Source organism: Apis cerana, linkage group LG10 (assembly GCF_029169275.1).
Source record: "Apis cerana isolate GH-2021 linkage group LG10, AcerK_1.0, whole genome shotgun sequence".
Taxonomy (NCBI): domain Eukaryota; kingdom Metazoa; phylum Arthropoda; class Insecta; order Hymenoptera; family Apidae; genus Apis; species Apis cerana.
This window is the reverse complement of record NC_083861.1, coordinates 10,195,419-10,215,687: the sequence shown is the minus strand read 5'-3', so window position 1 is coordinate 10,215,687 and position 20,269 is coordinate 10,195,419. Positions and strand designations below refer to the sequence as shown.

The following is a 20,269-nucleotide window of genomic DNA, read 5'->3' as shown; positions in this document are numbered from 1 at the left end:
TAAAATTAGAATGAAAATTATAATTTATTTATATATACATATATATAAATTTATATGTATTTTTTTACATATTATCAATTTCGTCTATTTCTTCCATAGCCATTTGTTCTTCTAAATTTTCTTTGACATCATCTTGAGATATAAATTGTTTATATCCATATTTTTTAGAAAATACACCTAATGGTATCAATTTAAATGTAGCTAAAGGCTTACCAAGTAATTTCTGTAAAAGAAAAAACTGTTATTTCATTGATTTTAATAATTATATTATATATGTGATATATAAGATATATCACAATATATTTACCAAAATTCTTGCTTGTTCTGGAGTTAATGCTTGTCCTATTTTACATACAGTATATTCTTTGATTAATGTTACAACACCTTTTTGTAAAGCCGTAGGCATTCCTAATTGTCTTAAATGAGGTTCTATGCTATGTGAAAAATCTGGTATTGGACCTTCAGGTAATGTTATAGTTTCTTGTGTAATAAACCCAGATCTAGCATAATCTATTTCCTCATATTCCCTCATCCATTTCAATACCTTAATAAATATGAATAAATAAATATAACTTTTATATATATTTAACATTAATTAATAATTCTTTAATAAATAAATACATACTTCTTTTTTACTTCTATTTGTAAATAATAAGCCACACTGTCCTCTTAAAGCTAATGATAATTTATGAAGATTTTCTGCAACTTCATTTTCCGATGATTTGCCTAGAGCCAATGCTATCACTTTGTTTTTACCAAAAAAAAATCGGCTGTCTTTCCATTCTGAACGTAAATCTTTAAGTTTATTATTTCGCATATTGTGTACGGATAAAAGAAATATCCTAGCATATTTTTCAACACAATTCCTAACATCTTCCACAATTTGTTGCTTCAAGGCAAGTCCCTTTTTACTTGTTTTTGTAAGAGATACTGTGAAATATAAATTTATTAATTATTTGATGACACGTGAAACATTTTTAGGTTAACTTATAAAAATTAAAGATATAAAATGGAACAATAAATAAATAAACTGTTAATGAAAACAATAATGTTACTTTTCTTATCTCTTTTCGATTTAGGCATTTTTTAACAAGAAAATTTAAAAAATTATCTTTTGATAAATCGACAAAGCACATTAATAATCACACAACATGTGTTACGCAAATAGCGTATAAATATATGTAATACAAATGTGTAATATTCTTGATATTCTTCAAACTTTATTTTAAATAAAACATTATAGAATGCTTAGATTAATTTTAAAACAATGATTGTAAACAATCAATTGAAAATATAATTGAAATATGGAATGAATTGTTTCTGATTTGTCAGCATTGTGTTAATATAAGTATATATATATATATATATATATATATATATATATATATATATATAATTTAATCGATAAAGTTAATACATTTGCATATAATTATACTATAATATATTTTAAATGATATAAAAGATATATTAAAAAATTAAAAAAAAATTGATTTGATAAAAATAATATAAATGAATAAATTATTTGTCTATAGATTTTAGAAATGGCGGGAACGATAAACAAGTATTCTTCGAATGAACGGAAAGCGTCAAGTGAACGCAGTTCAAGATGGCGGCTTCCGCTCGTTGCGCCAGTGCACTCTGTGAGATCGTAGTGGACGGGAGCTGTCGAATACGCCGAAGCCTCGATTTTCTAGGCCGTTTGTAACACTCTAAAGGTGAGTCTTTTTTCAAACGTAATTATATACGAGTGTGAAAAACAGATGGAAGTTATGGCAATATTTTTTAAAATATCGGTCGCAAATAATATGAAATGTAATTGATCATGAGTCGTGTGAACCCCGTAGCCATGCAGTCCCCTTCTCTTTTTGCCAAGTTGCTCGAAATAACCTAAAAATTATTCATTTTGTTACATTTTTATAATTGAAATTGTTCGTTTTGGCATTTCTACATAATCTACATATTATATCAATCATTTATCAAACAAATTATCATTTTAGTAAAGTTCTTTAAACTGCGGTGCGATAAAAGGTAGTCTGAAGCTAGTCACTTGCCGCTCATAGCGGATACGACGCACGCGACGCGACAGCCCTAAACGAACAAGATAATTGCCGCCATCTTAGTTATATAGTCGGTGATGAAATTACATTTTATACCTATAAAATGTTAGAAAATTATCGGTTTCATACATAATTTTATTTTATATTTGCATGATATAAGCTAACACATTAGCAACTGTTTTCATTGAGTGTAGAAATTTCTTGAAATGACAATTAATTGTGTAAGTGTTGGCTCATTGTTAATAACTGATTTTTTTGCAATATTTAATCTCTTATATAGTTCGGAAAAATCGAAAATACATTGTTTAGTAAATTTTGTTTGTTCTCTTGCACACGTTTTCTTGATACGTTTGAAGTCGTGTTAAAGACTAACATGCGCTTTCCATTAAAAGATAGAGATATATAAATGCTGTATCAAGTACACGCCCTTTGACAGATGAGTGATTATCTTCTTTTCGATAATCTTTCAATATATCTTGAATAATAAATATTGAAATTCCTATATGTAGGTTTCCATTGATAATAATATAAAATTTTTGTTTTCATGCATTAGTGAATGAATTATTCCCTTTTATGTGGCGTATTATTATCGACCGGTATACCACGTACGATTTGTAGACATCCATTTCTTATGAAATAATATGTAATTGAATTTTATACAATCTCAATGAAAAATTAAATATGACAGTAATATATGCTATTAATCATAGTATTTTCTATGTGTTTTTTTTAAATATATCATAGATTATTTTTTTATTTCATTAAGTGAAAAAGGTAAAAATAATCATAATGTTACTTTTATATAGTCTTCACATTCATTTATATATGTAATCGCTTGAATAGAATATATAATGTTTAAATTAATTGATAATTTTAATAAAAATTAACTATATTGTTCATAATGAAGAATTGTGAATTCTGTTTCTTAATTTTTCTTGATTGTTAAACAACATGAATTAAGATGGAATTTATTTTTTAATCAACATTGACAATAATGATAATGCGTATTATGATATTCTTTTTCAATTTTTCATTGCATATTCACTCGATCGATATCATGTGATATGTTCTATAAGCTTTTCTTTACTATGTATTCATTTAAGAAATGAAGTTACTTTTTTTATTATATTTGTATTGTTATTCGTATTATTTAAATTTACCAATTACATTATTTTATTGTTTACCTTAATTGAAAAGAATGATCGTTTGAAGTTAAATATCATTTTTGTTCTATAACAGGAAAAAAATCTAAGCTAAAAAAATCTGAAACTAAAAGAAGTTACATTCATATTGAAATGTTTTTTATTTCATCTCGGAACTTGGTAAAATTTCAATTGTAAAATATCAGAATACGTCAATATTTTATCTGCCTTTCTATTCTTTGATCATTTCTCATTTCTTCTTATTTATTCCTTATAATTTTATTATTTTTTTAATTTTAACGATTAAAATAGATTTTTAAATGAAAATATGATTGAACAAAAGTAAAAATTGTACAGAAGTATGTGATTATCGAGAATTATATATATGAGAATCTCACCGAAATAGCATGATTGTTGAATGTAGTTATTGATTGATAAGTGGCTGTAAATTGACTGTGAAGATGATCTCAATATAATAGCGTTTCGTTGATTAATATTATATTCAAGAAGTTAACCAAACAAAAAGAGGTTTTTTCTTATTTAAAATTTGAAGCATGATGATTAGATTAAGAAGGAAGAATATCACAATATTCGTATATATTATAAGGCTGTATATTTAAGTGCTACTTTGACGAAAGTGCTTTTAACCTTTCTGTCGATTCATTCGTTCAAACGAATTTACGAATAATTGGTCATTCACCACGATTTCATAACCTTCAGCATCTTTACAATGCATTCTTTTTAATTTAACATTAAATCGCTGAAATCAGATAAATAAATAAATTCTTAAAAATTGTATAAAGGTTTTTATAGGAATAATAAAAATAAAAGTTTTCTGATTTAGTTTCAACATTTTTGAAACAAACAATTAAACATTATCGATATGATCATCGATACATTATCGATATTTACTTTATAGTTCCATATTTCATGCACAAATCACGATTTATAATTATAGATATCGTTTGGCCGTGATCAAAATCCTAAGAAACATGGTATGAGTATCGTGTATTATCGGAAATTGAATTTTGCCAGTTAATAAGATATCTTAGTTGCGATTAAAACATCGTGTGTATCGTTCATTCGTTCATTCATATGATTGTTCACATTATCGTTAACATTTTGATGAGTTGACTGTGTTTTCTTTTTAATTTAATATTTCATTTTTAATTTCTAATTAGTTTTTAATAAAAAATGAAAAAATAAAATATTAGTATTTTATTACTGTTATAATTTTATTTGCATTTATATAGACCTATTTGTAATTTAAAAAAAATAGTATGATGAAATAAATCTATCCTAATGATTTATATTTATTTGTTTTTATTGTTTTTTCTTTTTGTGATTTATTAATATGATCCAATTAATTTGTTTATTTGTTCATTTGCATTATTTTTCTTCGTTTTCTTTTTCGTTTCGTTCGACTGATTATTCCATTTTCTTATCCTCCGCTCTTTTATTGATTTTTAATTTTTTTAAATATTTTTGTTTTATAATAAACGATTTCTAAATTAATAATTTGTTGATAATTCTGATGTTCTGAAAGCATTTTTTGATGTAGCAAATAAAAATTCTCTATCGTATATGAATGCGTATGTGCTTGGTTTGTCAGAAGAACGAACTGAACCGAATCGAAACACTGAGCTTGACATCACTTGCTATTCCAAGACGGCTGACGCAGAAACTCGCGTGAATTCATCGCGTATGCGCCACCTTTAACGTATAACGTAAATATACTTCTTGTTTGCAGTACTTTTTCAAGAGTCGTTAGTTACAATTCAATGGCAGAACATGAAAGACATTGTTTATTCTTTATATCGCAAGATGATTAAGTAATATTTGATTCGATGATTTTATATATTCGATACAAACATCATGCAATTCGAGTTAAATTGAATGAAATCAATGAAAATGATTATAGATTGTGATTAAACGAATTGAAAAGAAATTTGTGAAATAAAGTAAAAATTGAAACAAGTTTGATTGATCACGGTCAATTGTTTTACATCAACTCAAGTTGGCGTAAGATTTCATTGTGAATGAATGAAAATATTCAATATGACAGTAGAAAACGAGTGAATGGCAGTGAAAAAGCGTATACTTGCTACGTCGATTGCGCAAGCTAGTCGGTATTGTAACGCTGTGTCGCATCGCCAACAGAGATATGTTAAACAAGTGCAAATTTTTTCGCAACTTTTTCAATTCTAATTTTTCTTTTTTTTTTTCCTTTTTAATTTTAATAAACTTTTAATACATACTTTAAAAAAATAAAAAACTTTTAGAAAATTAATATTAAGAATCATAACCTTAAACTTTTCTAAAGAGCTTTCTTTTGTCAGAGAAATTTGGTAGCAGCATCACGCCCACGCGTTATCTATACTCTACCACCTGTAGCACAAGTCGTACTTTTCTCACAACCTAGCTTCTTATATTTCGTTATATGGTTGATGTTTTGGATGTTTAATCGTATTATATTCGATTTATGTTGCATCATGGGTAAAGAGAAAATATGTCTTCCATACATGTAAGTGTTTCTTACTTTTTCTTATTATTTACTTTTCATATTTTTAACACGTATTTGCTCACTAATGGATTTACAAGATTCTTAAATCGAATCTCTTGGAATCCAGTAATAAAAATAGTATGGGGCATATACTATTGAAAATCAATAATGAAATATCCTTGAGTCTACTGGCTGAACTCGATGATTTGAGAACGAGGTAATTGAAAATTTTGTTGAATATATAAAATTAAACTTGAAAAGCATAATTTTGGTTTTCGAGGTAGCATGTGTCATATTGCAAGGTCAGTGTCGTAACAGTTACGCTTCCTGGGTCTGCGATGGCTTGTATATTCTCTTTTTCTTTTTCTTCTTTTCATTCTATATATTTGTATTGATCATCTCAAAAAAGTGTATTCAAGTTGATTCTTCGCGCGAAACGAGAAACTCGTTCATGGTTAACCAACGATTAAACGAGTTCTCTTACCTTATCGGTTGCTGCCAACATTCTGCGGAAAATAATTCATTTTTTTATTAAATATTTTTTCAGTTGAAAATGCCAAAGAAAATAACAGTAATCGGAAATTCGAATAATAATAATATTGATTTTTCATTGAACAATATAATTATTTATATCTAACATTTTTTTTTTCATTCATTGAAATATTCATTTTGAAATGATTTTATGTTATATAGTAATAGCTATTGTTTTTCTAACTCGTTAATGTAGTCTTATATCTAGAAATTTAAAATTATAATATTTACAATATTTATAATATTTACAATTTCGTGATTATTTTGTGATTAAGATGTCAACGTAACATTGAATAATGGTTTTTCTTAATTTTATCGCATTTTATAAAACTTCGTAAAACTTTTTCTATTATATGATACATATTTTTGTCATATGTCAATACATATTTTTATGTATTAATCTCAATCTTTACAATCTTTATTTTTTAGAATTATTATAATCTATGGTTTAAAATTTTTTTCAATTGATTTTCAAACATTCGTCATTTATAGTTATATATTTGATTCATTAATATAGATTAATAAAATTTAAACTATATTAATATGTTTCTGAAATAATAATTTAATAATTTTTTAAAATAATAATCGAATTATTTATTTCTCAATAATTCTCCATATAACAATTTATAGTACATTATATTAAAATTTTTAAAAAATCTTTTATTGGTTATAATTTCTTTGATTCTAGTTATTCAATATTGGGTCTTTATCACATATAGTATTTGAACAACGATTGAATTGATGCGAATACGCGCATTACCATAAGCTCCTTTGTATATACATAGTTGATCGATAGTTGATCGTAGAAATCAAATTTATCTAACAATTCAATACATATATAATATATGAAGCTAGTTTGTTTTATTCTTTTCAATCAAGCTATCTATCGTTTCGAATTAAATGCTTGTATTGAATATATTCGAAGAGTAAACCAAATTCGGCGATATTGATCTGTTTCCATATTCTCAATATCGAAATAATAGATATCGTTTTTTAAATAAAAAAAGAAGACTCAAAAAAATGTAACATTTGAATTTATTTTTTATTTTTTCTATTTATTCGATTATTTTTTGTTTGTTTCGATTGTTTATTGCAATCTGAGACAATTGAGATAAAGAATATACATTATGTTTGGAATAAAATCTTAAATTTTTTATCAAATTTGAAAAATAAAATCAAACAAAGAAGAAAAAATTATTACTTCAAAAATAAATTATTTTTATAAGATTTGAAAATGACAAAATAGTTAGGAGTTCGAAGAGATGGGGGAGCAACTGAAAATGGTGACCAAGGAAGAAGGGCGGGTCGGTTGCAGGGGTTGCGCGCGCCTCCGCAGATCAATATTTCATTTTAGCTTCGCTAACCGGGGGAGCGGGTAGTTAGAGACAAAGACTATCTACCTATTTTTTTGCGCTCGTCTTTCGATACAACTATTATATTTCATTATAATACTACTTTCTTCACTCATTGATGCGAATCTTCTCTATTCGTTTCTTCTTCCTTATTGAGTGAAGTTCGTTTTGATAGACATTTTTAAATCATTTTTCTTTCTTCTTATTTTTCTTCTTGGTTTTCTCTTTTTTACTTTATTTCTTCCTTTATTCAAATTAATTAAATAGAAGAAATCTTATAATTGATGCAAATAATAAATAAATGAAACGAATAAATTTTGAAGAAAGTTTGAGAATTTTGTTGTTAATACATAGTTAAAATTAAAATTATTATCTATTATTATCTATAAAATAAATGTAACTTAATTGAAGTGATCAATCAATAGCTTTAAATATTGTAATTAATAAATATATATTGTATAATTTCTAAATGATTCACCGGCAAAAACTGTATATCACGTGACTATGCACGTGTTTTGCATTTCATTAAGAATTCAATTTTTACGTATGTTCAATTTTCATTGTTTATATTTTTTAATGAAATCAAATAATATTTACTACTTGATATTTTTAATTTTATAAAAGTTTTATAATAATGTATAATAATAAAAAATTTGAAATACTACTAAATTTGAATACTATTTAAAATTCAATCATATTTTTTGAGAGAACTATGGAAGAAAAATGTTTTATAAAAGATAACTAGAAAGTAATTAAGATAATAATATGTATAAAATATATTAAGATAATTAAGAAAAAATGAAAATTTAAATTAAGAAAATGAAGAAAGAAAGAAATGCTTGCCTAATTGACTTAATTCAGAAATGATTAGAACAAGATCACATGGAAAGATTCGTTTACAGGGAAAAAGGAAGGATAATATATAATAGGAAGAAAGAAAATAATAATAAAAAAAAGAGGACAGTGCATATAAAAGAGACGTGGAAAGTGTGAGAGGCATAAGCATAATGTACAACGCACTTTTGCATTGCGTTACGCAGTCCAATACGACGCATCATATTCCGTGGTTGGCGTCCCGGGACAGGGACAGCCGTGCGGCATTGCCCCACCCAACCTCTTCGAACCGGCCATGCTGGGCGAACCGATCAATACTTCGGCTCGGCCACGAGGTAAACCGAGAGAAACCGACTTGAGACGACTAGAACCGAACGAAGACGAGTCCCAGCACGAGGCACGCCGAGTCCCCACCACGAGCAGCGTTGCCGGCTCAGTCGTTGTGCGGGAGTGGTCACTGAGGGATGTGTGGTACCGTAACTGAGTGTGACTGAGGAAAAAGACCCGGCGTAGTTTCTCCGCGTAATACGCTCTCGCTCTTTACCCCCCAGACAAAAAAGAACTAGAAGTCTAGTCAATTTTCGGCCCCCTTCCTAATTTCGCGTGAAATTACGGGATACGCTGATCGTATATTTATTTAAGTATTTATTGTACAAAAAACTTTAACTATAGGTAAGATTTCTGCAACAATTCGTTGCTTTGCTTCTATCTTATGCGTCTGCTGCTTTAATGACGCTTTATCTATTTCGAGTTTCTCTCGACTTAAATTTTCCTTTTCTCTCTCTTTCTATCTTCCCTCCCTCCCCCCTTTCTTCTTCCAGTTCATCTTCTCTTCCAGTTCCCGTAGTTGTTCTTTCCATGTCTTTGCATGTCACATAAATGATCATTTTTTATTGAACTATTTTCTAGAATATTAATATTTCGAGAATGAACTAGAAATTTTGTTTCGATATCGCGTTTTTCTATAATCAGACCGAGAAGGAGAGTAAATTGGTTATCGATTTTTGCGATATTATATTGCGACGCAGAAATGAATCGGTACAGTTTCCGCAATGACGCCAATTACTTTTTCATCGAAGTAAGGTGTTCCTGTTCCTGGTTTCTTTGTCCTCGGATTGTTCTTGTCCATATCGCGACATGAACGGTTTAGAACGCTTCGGGGTCAGGGCGTGTTAAGCAGGAGAGAGAAAGAAGGAAAGAGAGCGAACGTAGATGAAGAATTTCGCTCTCGCTTCGTGAAAGTAGCGCCGTGGCGCTCCGTTTGACTGCTCCCTCTTCGGCCCAGCTATGCGACTACGAATATAACCTCAAATCATACTTGATAAATGTACGCAATTTTTTTTTTTATTTCGAAGTGTTTCGCGCATGTGACCTTCGGCCTAATACGAGCTTTGCTCCTCACCTCCCACGGAAGCTTCTAGTTTACGTGTCTAAATTGAATATTTTCGCTTTTTGATACGTATTTGAGTAATAAAATCGATATTAATTTTTTTTAGAGTTTCCATTATTTATTTATTATAATTTTGGAAAGATATCAGTTTTTAATTGAAATACCAAAAATAATAATTAAAAAATAAGTAAAAAATGTTGAAAAAAAAAAATTATTTTATCATAGAAAATGTAATATAGATATATATATATAGATAAATCAAAGTCTGATAAAATTTTTATTTTTATCAATATAATAAGGATGTCACATTTTTTAGATACATACGACATCTTTATCTTTAATTATTTTCATTTCGATAATTGCTTTCAGTTATCAAATCGTTTGAGGTAATCATACTTTCTAACAATTTTGTCTCTCAATATAATTTATTTTATTTATATAATTTTTAAGATAATTTTAATCGATTGTAGTAATTTAATAATTATATTATAGTAATTTTTTTATCATCTATTTGTAGTTAATATGACAAAGTAATATAAAATGGATAATAGTGGAGAGTCAATATAATATTTTAAAAAAAGAAAATAGATGTGTAAGGAAACTTTAAAAGAAAAAAAAATGATCTATTTTGAAATAAATAATAAGCAGAGATTTCAATGAACTAAAATCATGTGAATATTGATACGTAGGAAAAGCTTTGAGGTTAAGTTAAGCATTTATATTTCATCATATTCCATTCGCTTGAAAAATTTGCGCCGGAAATATTTCACTGGCAACGTGGGATTTCTCATCGATTCTCTTGTAGATCCGGCAACAGTGTCGCTGAGCCTCTGCTAACCTAAAGCCAGGTGATTGCGCGCGATTAAATATAGGACGTCGAATACACCTACCGGTTTAATATTTCCGTCCGGGTTTCTTCGAAGAAGAATTTGGCTACTTGACCTTCCATCTGATCTACATAAATCATATTTATCGTGATTGAATAATCGTGCAATGATAAGTATTATATGAAATAATACAAAATTTTCAAGAAATCAATATATGATCACATTATATTTTATTCAATGTTAGTTACATCAATATATATCATTTATTCAATATATTTAATTGAATCTCGATCAATTAATAAGCTCACGATTGAATAAAATTATATCGAATATTCGCATATCAATGTGATTTTCAGCGAGAGTGCATATTTTATTATAATCTATGATTAATGTTGGATATTACGTGAACAGCGTATTTTTTTATTAGCTCTTCCATCCTCTATAGATTTTATCCGACATTATTCTATATTAGTAGTTTCTATATTGAATGTCACAATTTGAAAATATGTGAAAATCGTATCTATTATTAAAAAAAGTAAAAAATTCTTTTTTTTCGATGTTTTTAAAGATTCTATTGAATCGAACAATTGTGACAATAACAATACATAATCAATTTTTTCTATAATACATATACAATTAGCATTGTAAACATTTTTATATATTCGAAAATTTATATATACATACATTAGAATTAATCGCTTAGAAGAACTTTACATCTGCGTAATAATATGTACGTTTATCAATTCATACGTAAAACACCGTTGTTCGTTGCCACTGTAAGTAGCACAGTATATAGATATTTTATTCGAAGAATTAATAACGGACACACATATCGTACACATATTAGATCGATCGTTGCGTTCCAGCTTTTAAAATACTCACCTTGAACACCAACAGTTGACGCTATAACACTGTTTCGACATTTTAACAAGCAATATATATCTTTCAACAAGTTTCAAACGCATACAATTGATATATATAGTATAAAATAAGTTTTATTTTTTTATGACAATTTGAAGTTTTTTATAATGTTATAACAAGTGACCCATAGTCATATTTGTGTGAAAAAAAATTACTATATAGAATAGTTTTGTTTGATCAATATCATTTTTTCGCTTACGTTTAATCCGATAGTTCAATGATCAATGATGAAACGATTCTACATCATAATTAATCTATTTTGCATAATGTAGAAAACTGTTTCTTTAGTCTATACTGAATCTCTTTAGATTTCAAGATTTCGAAATGAATTGAACGGAGTTTGCGCGCTATTTGCGTACGAGAAAGAAAGGAGGATGATCGATACGAAAAGGAATGGAAAACGATTCTGCGTAAAGTCAAACGTAAGGCATTCGTGGAAAAGCTTGTAAAGCGTATTCGCATTTGGTGTATAATCGCGATTTGTTACTTCTTGAACCAATTTTAATTACCGTGTGTGTATGTTAATGGATATAACATTTAGTTACGTTGCAATGTCCTCGTCATTGTGACTCATTGGGAAAGAATTGGGCGCCATAACGTAAGAATTTAACTGATATCGTGCATTCTGTTCAGATATTTTTTGATTATGCTCCATTATATTTAATGTTATATAAATTAACCTTCAAACTATCGAATTTGAAAATAATGAAATAAAATACATAAATATATGAAAACGAAACTCTGAGAAGTGTGCGCGCACGGTCGACGAACGTGAAGCGTGTGTAAAAGAAGTCGAGATGTTTAAACGTGTGCCTACTACGGTTTGGCGTTGTAACGCGGTCCAATCCAGTGACTCATCGCTGCTATACGATTATATCTACGTAAATAAAGATCATAGTGTATTAGGAATCGTGTTCTTTTCATATTTGTAATTTGGAACGATCATTTTATATAAAATTTTAATTGTTATTTTTACTTGTTTCCCTTCAATTTTTTAAATAAAATTCTAATTAAATATTATTAAATATAAATTGGAATAAAAAAGGATGAAAAAAATTGGATTAAATGAAAAATATCGAAAGAATTAACTAAATTCTAGTTTTATATAAAATAATTTTATATTTTTTTTTGACACAATTGCTTGATCGTAAAAAAGAAAAGATTATAAAAAATATTATCAGTGAAATGTATTCAACTTTTGATTCTATTGAAAAGTAAAAATTTTTTATTCAATGTTAAAAATGCAAGACGTTCATGGTCAAGGTCGACAGAAGCTAAACTTCTCTTTCGGGTAAATCTATTGTCAATGATCGTTAGATGATCATGCTAAGTAAAAGGAAATATTTCTGACTACACATTAATAGAAACGGCTGTTTACAAAGAATCTTTGAGAAAAGAAATTCTTTTCGTAGATTCTAGAATAAAGAATATAATAACTTGCTAATGCTTATGTGCGAACGAGGCCAGTTAGATTGGACAACGCGTGTGCAGCTCGTGTACTTATATACGTCATCTTGTGTTCTAAACGCGTCGGTGAAATCTATTCTCACACGCGTACCAGCGACTCCCGGATAGACGAGAAAAGGAACTTGACGACATTGAAGTCGCGTGTTAATTCAACTGTGTTGCACCGTTACATTTGTATTACATGTGCGTTACGCTTCTCTTCCTTCTTCCTTCTCCCTTCTCCCTTCTCCCTTCTCCTTTTTCCTTTCGGATTTAAAACAATTTCTTTCTATATTTTCTGAATTTATTATGAATTATTACGAGGTAATTTTCTGATTATGTCGAATATATATATATACACATAATATATCCGAGATTTTTGTTGTTTAGCCAACAGAATGTCTGTGGACAAAGAAGAATTGGTACAGCGTGCAAAGCTTGCCGAGCAGGCAGAAAGGTATGATGATATGGCAGCCGCAATGAAGGCAGTCACCGAAACGGGAGTCGAGTTATCGAACGAAGAAAGGAACTTGTTGTCGGTAGCATACAAGAATGTCGTTGGCGCAAGACGTAGCTCGTGGCGAGTAATTTCCTCCATTGAGCAGAAAACTGAAGGTTCCGAGCGTAAACAGCAAATGGCCAAGGAATATCGGGAAAAGGTCGAGAAGGAGCTACGTGAAATCTGTTACGATGTATTGGTAAGAATTTATTTTTATTTCTTTATTGTTACAAATTTACAATTTTGAATAATATATAAATAAAAAAATAACAAATTTATATATATTTTTCCTTTTCATCATTGGAAAGTCGATCACTCGAACATAATGCATGTGACCGATTACGATAGATATAGATATCTATATCTTGAAACATTTTGACATGATGGATTTAATGTGTTTGCAAAACAGTTGCTGGCTTTGTCAACTGATTATCTTACACCGGCGAACGATCTTTTTTGTCGCGTTTGCATTTTCCTATGGTTGAAGAACAAAAATCAGTCATTGGTTTAAATTTCACATGACTTGGTTACCATTCGCACCGTCTAGTAGCTCGTCTTACTATCTTTCCATCGTTTAACAAGCATAACAAAGTTTGTTCCAGCAATTCTAAGAGAATATCTTTCTGAATCATGATTAATCTGAAGTGTCTAAATCGAATCAATTTGAATAAAGCAAGTGTACAAATGCAAATGATGTTGGTTTTGGAAAATGGAAAAAGATATCTGTTATAAAATATTTAGTATTTTATCTATTCTATTTCTATTTTGTCTTTGTCTTGCGCTACACATATAAGTGACAAAAATTAATAAAAAAAATACATAGAAATTAATTATATCTTCATGTTCCAGGGACTCCTTGATAAGTACCTGATCCCCAAGGCTAGTAATGCCGAGAGTAAAGTATTCTACCTCAAGATGAAAGGCGACTACTACAGGTATCTCGCAGAAGTTGCTACCGGAGAAACTAGAAATGGTATGTATTTAATAACACATAATATTAATAACGTCTTCACAATTACAAATTTTACGGATCCTGATTAATAATTATTTGTAGCTGAAATTAATTCTTCATCGACAATCTTAAGAAAAGATTGATATAATCCAGGGAATTTGTCTCTCTTTTCTTTTTTTATTTTGCTCACTATATTTGCATCACTATATCTCATCAAGATATAAAACCAGTCGAAGATATTTTTATTTATAATATGACATTGAATTCGTACGAGAGGATCAATGTGCGTTTTTCTTCGAATAGGAAGCTATCGCACAATACTTTTGTACCTGCGTTCGTTCCCGTAGCTATAATTCAAAAAAAAAGGAAGCACAGCTGCAATGGCAGATGTTCTTTGCTGAATCTACTGTTTTGTTACATTCTTAGATTCGAAAAGGTTTGAAAAATTCCAAGATTGTTCATCGTATATTTTATATAGTGATATACTTGAACAGAAAAATAATTCTAAAGCGTTGGTGGAATTTAATGCCATGTATTTTTCTCGATAATGACAAAGAATGTCATTTATTTTTGTTTCGTTATATTTTTGTAAGTTTGATTTAAAATTCATACAATAATACGCAAGTATCGTTTCTTTCAAAATTAGATTGAAATTTATTAGATTTTTTACATTTATTTTATTTATTTTATTATTATTAATATCATTATAATACGTTGTTATTGTTATTTATGAAATATTCATAATCATGTATCGAGACAAAATCAGTTTTAAATTCAAAATATCAACAATTTTAAAATCGTTGACATTTTGTTGATAATTTTGCACATAATATATTCAGCCGTGGTAGACGACAGCCAGAAGGCATACCAGGATGCGTTCGAAATCAGCAAGTCAAAGATGCAGCCTACCCACCCAATCAGGCTAGGTCTCGCCCTCAACTTCTCCGTTTTCTATTACGAGATCCTCAACTCTCCAGACAAGGCCTGCCAGCTGGCCAAACAGGTATAATTCACGAGGGTCGATACAAATATCGATACTAGAGCTAAACAGCAATCGCGAAAGAGAAGATGCGAAAGGATGGTGTTGATGCAGTGGAGGCAAAAATATATAATATTCTATTTTTTATGGGAAAGGAAGGAAAAGGCACTTTTCAATTTTGTAATTCCGTATTTGTACTCTGGTGGTTTCTTTTGTTTTCACAACTGTATAGTACACTCACGAACACTGTAACGAATTCTGTAAATGTCTCGCGTAAAAATTACGCGAAATGGTTGCTCATGTTCTTTTCCTGTTTCCATTTTATTCCTGTATTCCCTAGCCTTTACATATATATCGCAACAGAAGGAGAGGTTACGTTCTACGTATAAATTTGGAGGAATTGTAATCTGGATTTCCCGGTTTGCATTACAGCGGTAGTCGAGGATTCACAGAAAGCATATCAAGAAGCATTTGACATAGCAAAGTCAAAAATGCAGCCTACACATCCCATCAGGCTCGGTCTTGCTCTCAACTTCTCCGTTTTTTATTACGAGATCATCAACTCACCAGACAAGGCCTGCCAGCTGGCCAAACAGGTATAATTTATAGAAACGAGGATGATGTCGATAATTTACAGCAATCGTAAGAAGAGATGCAGTAGGAAAGTGATGCAGTGGAGGCAAAAATACCATTTTATTTTATCTTGCTATGGGAAGATCCTTTTATTTTTATAACTTGTTGATGTGCTCTTCTAAATTCTCGTTGATTCTTCGTCGATTAAGATCGCAAATAATACATATTCGCGAAAGTGTGTTGCGGAAGAAACGAATAGTTAACTTTTTTCTCCTTTTCTTCCTGTTCCTTCCTATCTACACACATATACATGTACACATGACAACCTCATAGATTTCTCAAAAAAAGTTTCATCTTGAAATTTATGAAAATTGTAATCTGGATTTCTCGGTTTGCGTTACAGCGGTAGTCGAGGATTCACAGAAAGCGTATCAAGAAGCATTTGACATTGCAAAGTCAAAAATGCAACCTACGCACCCCATCAGGCTCGGTCTTGCTCTCAACTTCTCCGTTTTTTATTATGAAATTATTAATTCTCCCGCTAGAGCCTGTCATCTTGCCAAACAGGTTAGGGATAATCGACAGTTTGATGCTTGATTGGATGATTATTTGATGTTAAATAAATAAATGCATCTTTTATTATTAATTATTGATTATCAGTGTGTCGTGGTACTGTACTGCGGTAAATGCTATGTTTTTGAGTGCATACTAACCTGTTAAAAAAAGAAAAAAGAAGTTACTTCAATATTTAGTGTGACAATGCTGTAATGAGTCTCCACTGTATCGGTAACCATTCCGCATCATATGCATTTAATATCCACATACTCGCAACATTTCCTATCTCTAATAAAAATTTATTAATGCTTTGCACGAGTGTATGACTGAAAGAATGCGAATTCTTATAGTTTTGGCCGCGATTGCTGCATAGATTCATACGAATCGTGTAGAAATGAAAGGAAGAACAAAATTAAGATCGAATCTTTTACTAAAATTTTAATATTTCTATAATCATTTCAGGCGTTCGACGATGCGATCGCAGAGTTGGACACACTTAACGAGGACAGCTATAAAGATTCCACGCTAATTATGCAGCTTTTACGCGACAACCTCACTCTTTGGACCAGTGACACGCAGGGTGATGCGGACGAAGCACAGGAGGGTGGAGATAACTAACCTTCCTAAGCTTAAGTCCTTTCTAACCTAATAAGAACATCTATTCTCTATCGTCCCCCCGTCCCTTAAAGTGCTCACCCATCCATCCACCCGAGATCGATTTATCCATTCGCCTGTCCTTTCGTCCCTCGCGTACCTCGTTTCCTTCTTCCTTCTTTTCTTCTTTTCTTCTCCCCTTCATCCTTTCCTCCTCTTTTGTCATTTTTTTCCCTTTTTTCCATTCCGTTTACCAATCATCCCATTCTATCTTGAATTGTCCCCTTATTTTTCCATTTTATTATCTCATTTCGTTCTTTGTATTTCCTTTTTTTTCTTCCTTTTTTTCTTTCTTATTTCCACATTCATCAAAAATATCATCGTCCTTTTTCGAATCCTTATTTCCTTATTATCTCCTCGAAAATCGTGACGTGACCTGTTTGTTCCAATGCGACCGCACATTGCTGCCAATGCCACCGCCACAGCTGTTATGCCCGATTCGAAAGTTTGAACACGAAAAAATCTCGCTCTCGACCGTATCCTTTCCTAAGGGATCGATTCATGTGGTGGTCGCTGAATATAATACCCGTTATTGCCACTCGTCGAAAAAAAATTTTGAATTTGAACATTCAAGGAGAGTGTCAATCTTAAAAGAGAGGAACAGGGAGAGGGGGATTAGAGAGAGAGAGAGAGAGAGAAAGTATGTGTGTATGTGTGTGTGTGTGAAGAGAGAGAGGGAGAGAGAGAGAAAAGAAAAAAAAGAGAAGTAAAAACGAAGAGAAAGTAATAAATGGCAAAGGTAAAAATATTAGTAAAATTTATGTGAAATTAACTTAGGATATTGCGTTGCCATACTCATATACGGCTCTTAATGAAAGGAAACGGTCGAGTTGTGAGAATTATTCAGTTTCTGGCATCAAGTTTATTCAAAAGAAGCGTATTGACTCATTTTTGTGTGGAAGAGAGAAGGAGCAAATTGTGAATAAACAGAGGAAAGGACAGGAAGGATTTTTGCAAACATTATCTCGTCGTACAACGTCATCGAATGATATATAGCGTAGAATGGTATAAAAAATGGTGAAGTTGTATATGCAATTATGAGAGATAATAATGCTGTCGAAGCTACTAGTCTTTGGAAAATATATAGAATACAGAAAAATGTATCGATTTCGTTGTTGGGACGAGATATGGAGTGTAAAAAAAAAACAGCAAAAAAAAAAAACACTGTCACTACTCCCAGATCTGCTCACTATTTACCATCTAAAGTATTGCTAAACAAAACAGAGATTCGAGAAGAAATGAAGTGAAAGAAAAAAAAGCACGCATGAATCTAATTACATTATATCCAGTTGTCATTAAATTAAATTTCACATTGTCTAGCAAGTACGATATTATTATACGAAGGGAAGAACGCAGGAGGAGAAAGGAGAGTAAAAATACATTAAGTTATTAAGTTCCAACACAAAAACAGTGATGACTTAATTTTTACATTTACTACTTTTTACATATTGCACGTGTTAATAGTATTTAAATTCTTACGTATAAACACGCGTGTACGCAAACACTACATTTTGTGTGCTCATTCGTTTTCTTTTTCCCTATTTCGTTTTCGTGTGTGTACGCGCACACGCGTGTATCTTAAGATTTATATTCGAATTGTCTAAAACAATTCTCTTGTTTCTTATATTTATTCCAAAATTGTGTCGTTATTTTAATTGCTGTATTATTGAGGTGAGTGGAGCACATAACATTAAAAATACATTTTTATCCATCGTATGCCATGACCGTCCGTTGCTAGCGCGTGAATATCTGAGAAAGGAAGGGGACAAGTAGATTCGATTTATTTAAACGGCTAATCAATGCGCAATAATTTTTAAAAAAAAAATATTTTCCTCTCTATAATTTCGATATCTCGACATTTAACTCATTCTAAATTTTGATTCAATTGCGTCCATCTCTTTTTCTCCTCCTCTTTATATCTCTTTTACTCTCGTATCCCCTTCCCCCTTTCAATCTTTCTTTCTTCCTCTCTCTCCCGTATATATGTTATAATATATATACATATATTATACACAATAATATATATACAGCGGATATTTATCAGAGACTTGACTACTAATGTCGCACTAAAAACACAAAGGAAAAGAAGAAAACGAGGACAAATTATGTACGCGTATAAAAAAATTATTATCCCGATATTCCCTTTAACATACATACGCACGTATGCATGCATTTATACATATTGGTATATATGTATGTGCGTGAATGTATGCGTGTATATATATTATATATATATGATATTCAGTTTTGTAGGCATGATCGATCTCATGAAAATTGTCGATAGAATTTGAAGATTATTCGTTACGTCTTGCAATTTTGCAAATTTATATAATAACTTTTCAGAATATCTTCTAAGCAGAGCATAATTTATGAATTCGGTTCACAAAAAGATCATGCATTGTCTTTGAATTTTCATTCGTTTTTTAAAGGTTGAAAGCTCCGTTGTAAATCTTGATCGATCGATCACGTATACCATACAAAGTTCAAGAAGATTTCATTCTGATATCTGGTGGTGACAGATTTAAAAGGCAGATCAGAGACGTGTAACGGTCTGTGATCGGCTCGACCGAAACCTCGATAAAAGGGACGAACGTTACCATTTTAAAAATGGGAAAAGTCAAATAATAAATTAAAATTAACGCGTCCAAATGCAACGGATACGTTCGGTCCAGGGGCGGATTAACATGTATATATGTATGAATCTAGTGCTTCTAATTATTTCAGAATTACGACAAGTCCTTTTTGTATTTTACTTAAATTCTAAGTAACGATTCCTAATTTTCATCGATCGAATAAACGAAATTCCATTTGTTTCTATGTTAAAACCAATTCTTTTTTACGATATTAAAAATAAATAAACGTTAAATATTTGTTCGCTTTCGTTTCTTTTTTACTCTGTTTTGTTCATAGAAATCGGTTTAATTCCTTTGAAATCCACCATCCGCCTCTGGTTCGGTCCATTCCATTTTCGGTCCTAATCTACCTGTCTCGGTAGAATGAATTTCTCTGACGTATTCTTCGTCTCGTATGCATGGATATTTTTTAAGTGTATGT

General features: G+C 30.3%; 2 protein-coding genes across 11 annotated transcripts; one reads left to right on the top strand and one right to left on the bottom strand.

The window, feature by feature from the left end:
• Window positions 1-5: 5 nt before the first annotated feature.
• Window positions 6-1,361, bottom strand: LOC108002992 (mRNA turnover protein 4 homolog). Its single transcript, XM_017065020.3, has 4 exons — window positions 1,056-1,361; window positions 626-930; window positions 308-544; window positions 6-223 (listed from the first exon to the last, which is right to left on the bottom strand). The coding sequence occupies exons 1-4, from the start codon at window positions 1,081-1,083 to the stop codon at window positions 65-67; spliced, it is 729 nt and encodes a 242-aa protein (XP_016920509.1). The 5' UTR covers window positions 1,084-1,361; the 3' UTR covers window positions 6-64.
• On the top strand, window positions 758-18,623 carry LOC108002990 (14-3-3 protein zeta). 10 transcript variants are annotated; one of them, XM_062080335.1, is made up of 6 exons: window positions 758-896; window positions 1,533-1,715; window positions 13,394-13,701; window positions 14,352-14,475; window positions 15,294-15,457; window positions 17,024-18,623. In XM_062080335.1, the coding sequence occupies exons 3-6, from the start codon at window positions 13,402-13,404 to the stop codon at window positions 17,177-17,179; spliced, it is 744 nt and encodes a 247-aa protein (XP_061936319.1). In that variant the 5' UTR covers window positions 758-896; window positions 1,533-1,715; window positions 13,394-13,401; the 3' UTR covers window positions 17,180-18,623. The 10 variants fall into 10 exon arrangements, with proteins under 10 accessions (XP_061936319.1, XP_061936326.1, XP_016920506.1 ...); XM_062080339.1 differs by lacking the exons at window positions 758-896; window positions 15,294-15,457 and adding exons at window positions 8,488-9,091; window positions 16,410-16,573 and having other exon boundaries at window positions 1,604-1,715; XM_062080338.1 differs by lacking the exons at window positions 758-896; window positions 15,294-15,457 and adding exons at window positions 8,488-9,091; window positions 15,866-16,029 and having other exon boundaries at window positions 1,604-1,715.
• The last annotated feature ends 1,646 nt before the right edge of the window (window positions 18,624-20,269 follow it).

Coding starts and splice junctions, on each gene's coding strand:
- LOC108002992 (XM_017065020.3), bottom strand. CDS start 1,083: ATGCCTAAATCGAAAAGAGATAAGAAAA. Junction 545..625: donor CAAATAGAAGTAAAAAAGAA/GTATGTATTTAT, acceptor ATATTTATTAAG/GTATTGAAATGGATGAGGGA. Junction 224..307: donor CAGAACAAGCAAGAATTTTG/GTAAATATATTG, acceptor TTTCTTTTACAG/AAATTACTTGGTAAGCCTTT.
- LOC108002990 (XM_062080335.1), top strand. CDS start 13,402: ATGTCTGTGGACAAAGAAGAATTGGTACAGCGTGCAAAGCTTGCCGAG. Junction 14,476..15,293: donor TACCGGAGAAACTAGAAATG/GTATGTATTTAA, acceptor TAATATATTCAG/CCGTGGTAGACGACAGCCAG. Junction 15,458..17,023: donor CCTGCCAGCTGGCCAAACAG/GTATAATTCACG, acceptor TAATCATTTCAG/GCGTTCGACGATGCGATCGC.